At 42.0% G+C, this 9,867-nt stretch overlaps 2 protein-coding genes across 3 annotated transcripts in view; both read right to left on the bottom strand.

Moving 5' to 3' along the window:
* Positions 1-9,867, bottom strand: part of IP6K1 (inositol hexakisphosphate kinase 1) — a 62,677-nt gene that overhangs the window by 39,684 nt on the left and 13,126 nt on the right. The gene's annotated exons all lie outside the window — the stretch shown is intronic.
* Positions 2,027-3,202, bottom strand: LOC108285844 (ras-related protein Rab-18-like). Of its 2 annotated transcripts, XM_017503408.2 has the most exons (2): positions 2,719-3,202; positions 2,443-2,651 (listed from the first exon to the last, which is right to left on the bottom strand). In XM_017503408.2, the coding sequence occupies exons 1-2, from the start codon at positions 3,101-3,103 to the stop codon at positions 2,443-2,445; spliced, it is 594 nt and encodes a 197-aa protein (XP_017358897.1). In that variant the 5' UTR covers positions 3,104-3,202. The 2 variants fall into 2 exon arrangements, with proteins under 2 accessions (XP_017358829.1, XP_017358897.1); XM_017503340.2 differs by having other exon boundaries at positions 2,027-3,202.

Raw genomic sequence — 9,867 nt, 5'->3', positions numbered from 1 at the left:
GATGGCCTCGATCTCTTGACCTCGTGATCCACCCGCCTCGGCCTCCCACAGTGCTGGGATTACAGGCTTGAGTCACCGCGCCCGGCTGAGTTTTATTCTTTTGAGATAATCTGCTGTTACTCTCACATATGGTCGGGGACCAGCTCCAGTTCTCTTCTGCAAGGACCCTGTTCCTGGCATCCTATTTTCCTATTGGACCTCTCCATCTCAAGAGTCACACAGCATATTTCTTATATAGTTAGACATTTAGAAAACAGCATAAGGAGATTTCAGGGCACAAACTGCACAAGAACTCCCTCTTTCAGACACCACACAATCCTGGAGGCAACACAATGACTATCTATTTGAACATTCATCATGTAGATAAAGATTTTATTAGAGTCTTAGACTAAGTAGCAAAAAAAAAAAAAAGATTTTATTGAAGGGCACCCAGAAGCAGATCAGCAACATGCACATTAGACTATGTGAAGCAAATATGTGAAGAAAGCCCGTAACAGAAGAGATGAACAACCAGCATAATGCCTCACAAAATGAAATCAGGGTTGACTGCATCAAGCAGATTAGATTCCAGCTGTCTTCCAACCCTCTAGTGAAATACCAGAATCATTACTTTTTCTTTCCTTCTTTTGAGAGAGGGTCTCAATCTGTCACCCACAATGGAATGCAGTGGCAGGATCATGGCTTACTACAGCCTTGAATTCTTGGGCTCAAGCAATCCTTCCCCACCTCAGTCTTCTGAGTAGCTGGGACAACAGGCATGTCCTACCACACCCAGCTATTTTCCTGTTCTTTTTTTGTACAGATGAGGTCTCCCTTTATTGCCCACTCTGGACTCCATCTCCCAGCATCAGGCGATCCTCCTACCTCAGCCTCCCTAAGTGCTGCAGTTATAAGCCTGAGCCACCATGCCCAGTCTAATTATTACTTTTTTGTCACTCACAAAAATGCTTATCATTTGCAATTGTATACAGAGAACAAACTGCCCAGAAATTAAGTATTATAGCAACCAATCTTAAAGGACAAATAACTTATTTGGGGAGTTAAAATAGCGGAGATCAATGTAAATTAAATAACAAATGAGTGAGAAAATATACAATATACAATAGCAAGAGGTGAGAAAACTGAATACTGTGAAAAAGATTTATTAATCTGTACCAATTGGTTTTGATAAACTATTGGTTACTCGTTACAGTAAATTGTCAAGATTTTCATTGTGACAGTATTTTCCCTCACACATCAGAACCTAGAAGCAATATGCCTTTTTTTTCCCCCACCCCTCAAAACACAGAAATAGGTTTTAGAATACCAACCAGCCATTATGGACGCCATAAGATACAGATATTCATCAACATTACACAAGCTACAATTGAGGTACCTGGACAAACACTACCAACATTTACGGGGAAAAAAAAAAAAAAGGCTGGTTTTAAAAGTGGTTAGTACTACGAGTTACAATAAACACACTATTAATGTCCTCCTGAAACCAAAACGGGCGAAAACCTTATTGCTATTCTGCCAAACACCATATAACTAAAAATTGAGTCATGAATCCAATATACATATGACAGGATTAAAACTCCAGTTAAGCAACTGAGCTAATCATTGAAGTAAGTTAAAAATACCAAGTTTCTGGCCGGGTGCGGTGGCTCAAGCCTGTAATCCCAGCACTGTGGGAGGCTGAGGCGGGTGGATCACGAGGTCAAGAGATCAAGACCATCCTGGTCAACATGGTGAAACCCCGTCTCTACTAAAAATACAAAAAATTAGCTGGGCATGGTGGCGCATGCCTGGCAGGAGAATTGCCTGAACCCGGGAGGCGGAGGTTGCAGTGAGCCGAGATTGCGCCATTGCACTCCAGCCTGGGTAACAAGAGCGAAACTCTGTCTCAAAAAAAAAAAAAAAAAAAACCAAGTTTCTTTAAGCTATCAGTGCTGTTTAGGAGCATCATCCGAACAAATAGAGATTTAGTTATAAATTGGCCTGGAAAATTTTGCTTAGTACTAAAAAAGAATCTCAAACATCCTAGAAAAGTTGTGGAATCATGCTCTTTATTATTCCTGAAAGAAAATTCGCCATGTTTGATGATACCTCTATTCTTCCCTGTGGTTCTAGGAGTTCTACATACCAAGTAATTCAGAAATTAATAGGAGTATTTAAGCAAAAAGAATACCAAAAGCAGACTTTGTATCAACATATAGTAGATGGATTTTTTAATTACATAAATGTAAATCATAAAATTGAATGTACTTATAAAGGAACACCTATTTTGTGCTACATAAAAAACCGCAGACTGCAAACTGTGCATGTTTACCATAACATTTTACCTGGGGCCGATGAGTGGGATTTCTTGCAAATATTTACTGCTATGATATAAAATAACTATGTGTAAACTGCAAGGTCCCTAAAATAGCAGTTAAAGAGTTTATATACAGAAAGATGTAACTATCTGATCAAATATGCAAGAGACGGAATTTCCCAGAGTTTGTAACACAGAACAATAACCACCCCAGGCTCCTCCTCCTTGGCCTTCTTCCCTGTGTGACAGTTTGACTCCTTTATTCTGGTTCTCACTTTCCCACAGTCCAGGGGTCTGAATGATCTTTTCAACAAGTTCTTCAAAGGCACATTGTACACTATCACAGGTTTTTGCACTTGCCTCTATAAACAACATGGAATACTTTCGTGCAAATTTCAGGCCTTCATTTCTATCTACTTCACGATTTTCCTTATCAATTTTATTTCCAACTAGCATGTTTACTATGTCATTTCTTGTACAGTATGTTTCCAATTCATTTAACCAATTACCCAATTTAACAAATGTGTCTCTTCTTGTGACATCATAAACTAATATAACACCCTGTGCACCTCTGTAATAGCTGGGAGTTAATGCTCTAAACCTCTCTTGACCAGCAGTATCCCATATTGCAAGTTTAGCCTTATTTCCATCCACTGAAATTGTTTTCACCTTAAAGTCAACACCTATTGTTGCTGCAAGTTCTGGATCAAACGTATCATCTGTGAACCTCAAAAGCAGGCTGGACTTGCCCACCCCACTCTCGTCGATGATGAGGATTTTCAGAGTGGTCAGCACGTCCTCGTCCATCCTGACCCCACTCCGCTCCTAGCCCAGCTGGCGGCCCCAGTGCGCCTCTCAGCCCTTTAGCAGGGGGAGCTGCTGCACATGCACGCCGCTCCACGGCTGCCACTGCCCCTAATTACTACTTTTAAGCACTTTAAATATTAGAAAAGCGCTTCTGTCTGCCGGGCGTGGTGGCTCACACTTGTAACTGAGGCAGGCGGAATATGAGGTCAGGAGTTCGAGACCAGCCTGGCCAACATGGTGAAACCCTGTCTCTACTAAAAATACAAAAATTAGCCAGGCATGGTGGCAGGCGCCTGTAATCCCAGCTACTTGGGAGGCTGAGGCAGGAGAATTGCTTCAACCCAGGATGTGGAAGCTGCAGTGAGCCAAGATCACGCCACTACACTTCAGCCTGGGTGACAGAGCAAGACTCCACCTCAAAACAAACAAACAAAAAAAGAAAAGCACTTCTGTCTACCTCATAGACAACCTGTAATGATATGGGGACTAACTTTCACCTACACAAACCCATCACCAACTACTCAACTTAGAAAAACAGAGAGGTGGAGGCCAGGCGCAGTGGCTCACAGAACTCCAGTATTTTGGGAGACTGAGGTGGGCGGATAATCTGAAGTCAGAAGTTACCAGCATGGCCAACATGGTAAAACCCCGTCTTTACCAAAAACACAAAAATTAGCTGGGTATAGTGGCAGGTGCCTGTAATCCCTGCTATTCAGGAGGCTAAGACAGAAGAATCACTTGAACCTGGGAGGCAGAGGTTGCAGTTAGCCAAGATCACACCACTGCACTCCAGCCTGGGCAACAGAGTGAGACTCCGTCTAAAAAAAAAAAAAAAAAAAAAAGAAAAGAAAAGCGGATAGGTGGTTTCACAGATACATCATTCCTTAAGAGCAGTTTCCAAACTTCTCTACTCCCTCAACTTCCTTTCCTGACTCTCATGTGACATCAGGAACTGAACAGCCTGAACTTGTAGAGCTGTCAGGATTCTGGGAAGTCAGAAACCATGTGGAAAAAAAAAAAATCAATGCCACAACTAACAAATTATGTAACCCTTCAATATGCCAATTCACCTGTTTTCCCTGTCAGTAGATTTGAGATTACTTATCTACTTCTCAGAGTGAAGTAGTATATGAAAAAACACTTTCAAATATATGCTGTACTGATGCAGCTAAAGCAATGCTAAAGTGTTAAAGTCTAAAAAGTATTCCAGGCTGGGCGTGGTGGCTTGTGCCTGTAATCCCAGCACTTTGGGAGGCCGAGGCAGGTGGATCATGAGGTGAGGAGTTTGACACCAGCCTGGCTGACATGGCAAAACCCCATCTCTACTAAAATTACAAAAATTAGCTGGGAGTGGTGGCAGGCACCTGTAATCTCAGCGGCTGGGGAAGCTGAGGCAGGAGGATCACTTGAACCTGGGAGTCGGAGGTTGCAGCGAGCAGAGATCATGCCATTGCACTCCAGCCTGGGCAACAAGAGTAAGACTCTGTCTCAAAAAAAAAAAAAAAAAAAATCACAAGGGCCTGTAATCCCACTATTTTGGGAAGCCAAGGCAGGAGGATTGCTTAAGCTGTTTGAAACCAGCCTGGGCAATAAAACTGAGATCCCATCTCTACTCTAAAATGCTGATTAATTAATTTAAAAACAGTAAAAACACCACCCACAGAATGGCAGAAAATATTTGCAGATCATGTATCTGATAAAGGATTAATATACAGAACATATGAACTACCTGTATAACAACAAAAAAAAATCCCAATTCAAAAATGGGCAAGGGCCTTAGACATTTCTCTAAAGATTCACAAATGGCCAAAAAATATGCAAAAAAGATGCTCAACATCATTAGTCATTAGGGAAATGCAAATCAAAGTCACAATGAGAAACCACTTCACACCCATGTTATAAAAAAAGAAAACATAAAAAATAGAAAATAAGTGTTGGCAAGGATATGAAAAAATTGTAACACTTGTGCACTGCTGGTGAGAATGTAAAGCAGACAGTATGGCAACTCCTCAAAAAGCTAAACATAGAATTACCATATGATTCAACAATTCCACTTTTAGGTCTATACCCAAAAGAACTGAAAGGAGGAATCCAAAACAGATATTCATATACCAATGTTCACAGCATTATTCACAATAACCAAATGGTGCCTACGACCCATGTCCATCAACAAATAAATGGATGAAGACGTGGTATATACATACAGTGAAATATTATTCAGCCTTTTAAAAAAGGAACAAAATTCCTGATGCATGTCACAACATGGATGAATCCTGAAAACATTTTGCTAAGTGAAATAAGCCAGGCACAAAAGGGAAAAAAATTGTATAACTCCACTTACATAAAATAAAATACAGCTGGATGCGTTGGCTCAAGCCTATAATTCCAGCATTTTGGGAGGCTGAGGCAGGCAGACCACCTGAGGTCAGGAGTTCAAGATCAGCCTGGCCAACATGGTGAAACCCCTTCTCTACTAAAAATACAAAAATTAGCTGGGTATGGTGGAGGGCACCTGTAATCCCAGTTACTTGGGAGGCTGAGGCAGGAGAACTGCTTGAACCTGGGAGGTGGAGGTTGCAGTGGGCCAAGATCAGGCCACTACAGTGCAGCCTGGATGACAGAGTGAGACTCGGTCTCAAAAATAAAATAAACCCACGCCTGAAATCCCAGAACTTTGGTAGGCCAAGGCGGGCAGATCACGAGGTCTGGAGATCAAGACCATCTTGGCTAACACTGTGAAATCCCGTCTCTACTAAAAATACAAAAAATTAGCTGGGCATGGTGGGGTGCACCTGTAGTCCCAGCTACTTGGGAAGCTGAAGCAGAAGAATTGCTTGAACCTGTGAGGCAGAGAATACAGTTAGCCAAGATCACGCCACTGCACTCCAGGTGGAGCAACAGAGCAAGACTCCATCTCAAAAATAAAATAAAATAAAATAGGCAAATTTACTGAGACAAAAAGAAGATTTTTAAGAGTGTACAATGCCAGGCGCAATGGCTCACGCCTGTAATCCCAGCACTTTGGGGGGCTGAGGTAAGTAGATCCCAAGGTCAGGAGTTCAAGAACAGCCTGGCCAACATGGTGAAACTCCATCTCTACTAAAAATACAAAAATTAGCCTGGCGTGGTGGTACACACCTGTAATCCCAGTTACTGGGGAGGGTGAGGCAGAAGAATCACTTGAACGCAGGAGCTGGAGGCTGCAGTGAGCCAAGATCACACCACTATACTCCAGCCTGGGCAACAGAGTGAGACTCTGTCTCAAAAAAAAGTTTGTACAAGTGGCTGGGGGAGGTGAGAATGGGGTGCTACTATATAACTGGTAGAGTATCTATTTGAGGTGATGAAAAAAGTTCTCAAAACAGCACTGTGAATATATTTAATGCCACTGCATCATACACTTCAAATGCTAAATTTGAAGGTTACAATGCTAAATTTTCTTAAGTGTATTTACTACAATTTAAAATTTTCATTTACGGCAGGGCGCAGCGGCTCATGCCTGTAATCCTAGCACTTTGGGAGGCCAAGGTGGGTGGATCACCTGAGGTCAGGATTTCAAGACCAGCCTGGCCATCATGGTGAAACCCCATCTTTAAAAAAAAAAAAGAAAGAAAGAAAAAGAAAAAAAAATTTCATTTACAACAGCATCAAAAAAATCCAATGTCTTGGGTCAAATTTAACAAAACATAAAAGAACTCTACACTGAAAACAATCATATAATGTAGCAAGATAGTAAAGAAGGCATAAATCAAGAAATATGCCACATATAGCACATGGATTAGAAGACTCAATATAGTTAAGATGTCAATTATCACCAAATGAATCTATAAATTCAATGGAATTGCAACAATAATGCCAGCAGAATTTTTTACAGAAATTGACAAGCTAACTCTAAAATGTATATGGTAATAAAAAGAAATTAGAATATGCAAATAAATCTTAATAAAGTGGATTATTTACATTGCCTGATATCAAGATTTGCTATAAAGCTACAGTAGTGGGGTGCTGGCATATAGATAAACAAACAGATCAATGGAACAGAACACAGATTCAGAAGGCCGATATCTTCAGAGTCAATTGTTTTTGTTTTTGTTTGCAAGAGACCAATCAGGATATAACAGTCGATTGTTTTTTGACAAAAGTAGCAAAGTACACCAATGGGGAGTGAAAATTTTGGTGGTTTTAAACTACATCAAATTTTCTTACATTCTTCCCTCTAAAAAGTGAAATCCTCCTCTCTCTGAGTATAGGCTAGACTTAGTGGCTCATTCTAATGAAAAAAATAGGGCAGAAGTGATAGTGTACGACTAGGTCATAAGAGGCAACACAGTTTCTTCCTTGCTTTGTCTTAGATCATTTCTGGAGGAGATAACTGCACACCATGAGGATACTCAAAGAGCCCTGAGTATAACTTGAACCTGGGAGGTGGAGGTTAGCTTGAAAAGTAGGGTAAATTTAAAAAAAAGAAGTGACCAAGCCCTGGGTAGACACATAGTTGACAAGGAACTGAGGCCTCCTGCCAAGAGCTCTATGAATAAGTCATCTTGAAAACAGATCCTCTAAGCCAAGCACGGTGGCTCACGCCTATAATCCCAACACTTTGGGAGGCCAACAGGAAAGATCACTTGAGCCCAGGAGTTCAAAACCAGCCTGGGCAACAAAATGAGACCCCATCTCTATAAAAACATCGAAAAAATTAGTCCCGCATGGTGGTGCATGCCCGTAGTTCCAGCTACTTGGGAGGCTGAGGTGGGAGGATCGCTCAAGCCCAGGAGGCCAGGGCTGCCGTATGTACTGATCACACCACTGCACTCCAGCCTGGACCACTTCTGAATTCCTAGGCCTCAGAAACTGAGGTAATAACTGATTGCTGTTTTAAACTGCTAAGTTTTGGAATAATTTGTTACAGAGCAATAGATAATACACAAGTCTTTTCAACAAATGTTGCAAGTACTGGAACAACCAGATATCCATGTGTGGGAAGAATAAACACCAACACCAATCTCACAAAATAACAAAAATTAACTTAAGATGGCTCAAAGACCAAATGTAAAAGCTAAAACTATAAAGCTTCTACGTGAAAACATAAAAAATAAAGTTAGGCTGGGTACAGTGGCTCACACCTATAATCCCAGCACTATGGGAGGCTAAGGTGGGCAGATCGCTTGAGCTTGCCTGCAGTCCTAGCTACTTAGGAGGCTGCAATGGGAGAATGGCTTGAGCCCTGAAAGTTGAGGCTGTAGTGAGTGGAGATCGCACCACCACTGCACTCCAGTCTGGGTGACAGAACCAGACCCTGTCTCAAAAAAATAAATAAATGAAGTTATATGCTTTACATTACCTGACTTCAAGCCTTGCTAGAAATGTCCAAAACTTAGAGGTAGGCACGGTATCCTCAGACAGGACACAGAAAGCAATAACCGTAACAGAAATTATTGATAAATCAGACTTCATAAAAAGTGAAAACATCTGATATTTATGTATGTATGTATTTATTTATTTATTTATATTTTTATTTTTTGGACACAGAGTCTCTGTCACCCAGGCTGGAGTGCAGTGGCTCAATCTCGGCTCACTGCAACCTCCACCTCCCAGGTTCAAGTGATTCTCCTGCCTCAGTCTCCTGAGTAGCTGGGACTACAGGCACAAACCACCATGCCTGGCTAATTTTCGTATTTTTAGTAGAGATGGGGTCTCATCATATTGGCCAGGCTGATCTTCAACTCCCAACCTCGTGATCCACCCACCTTGGCCTCCCAAAGTGCTGGGATTAGAAGTGTGAGCCACCGCGCCCGGCCTATTATTTTTTTGAAACGGAGTCTTGCTCTGTTGCCCAGGCTGGAGTGCACTGTTGCAATCTCAGCTCACTGCAACCTCCGCCTCCTGGGTTCAAGAGATTCGCCTGCCTCAGCCTCTCTAGCTGGGATTACATGCACGTGCCACCATGCCAGGCTAATTTTTGTATTTTTAGTAGAGACGAGGTTTCACCATGTTGGCCAGGTTTGTCATGAACTACTGACCGCAAGTGATCTGCCCGCCTCAGCTTCCCAAAGTGCTGGCATTACAGGCGTGAGCCACTGTGCCCATACCTCTTTAAAATATACGATTAGGCCGGGCGTGGTGGCTCAAGCCTGTAATCCCAGCACTTTGGGAGGCCGAGGCGGGTGAATCACGAGGTCAAGAGATCGAGACCATCCTGGTCAACATGGTGAAACCCTGTCTCTACTAAAAATGCAAAAAAAAAATAGTAATAATAAATAAATAAATAAATAAAATATACGATTAAGAAAATAGGCCAGGCATGGTGGCTCATGCCTCTATTCCTAGCATTTTGGGAGGTCCAGGCAAGAGGCCTGCTTGAGGTCAGGAGTTCAAGACCAGCCTAGGCAAATAATATTGAGACCCCTATTGCTACAAAACAACTTTTAAAAGAAAATAAGCTGGGCATGGTGGTTTATACATGTAGTCCTAGCTACTACGGAGGCTGAGGCAGGAGGGTTGTTTAAGCCCAGAAGTTAGAGGGTACAGTGAACTATAATCACGCTACTGCACTCCAATCTGGGCGACAGAGTAAGCCTTGTCTTTAAAAAGAAACTAAACAAAAAGCATGGTATCCAGAATACAAAAAGATCTCCTAAATCTCAATTAACACACCGAAAAAAACTGCCAGGCACAGTGGCGCATGCCTATAGTCCCAGCTACTTGAAAGGATAATGCAGAAGGATCCTTTGAGCCCAGAAGTTCAAGTCCAGCTTGGGCAACGT

The sequence above is a fragment of the Cebus imitator genome, unplaced genomic scaffold, assembly GCF_001604975.1.
Source record: "Cebus imitator isolate Cc_AM_T3 unplaced genomic scaffold, Cebus_imitator-1.0 Scaffold0, whole genome shotgun sequence".
NCBI classification, from domain to species: domain Eukaryota; kingdom Metazoa; phylum Chordata; class Mammalia; order Primates; family Cebidae; genus Cebus; species Cebus imitator.
The sequence above is the reverse complement of the archived record's forward strand: the minus strand, read 5'-3'. Positions and strand labels throughout refer to the sequence as shown.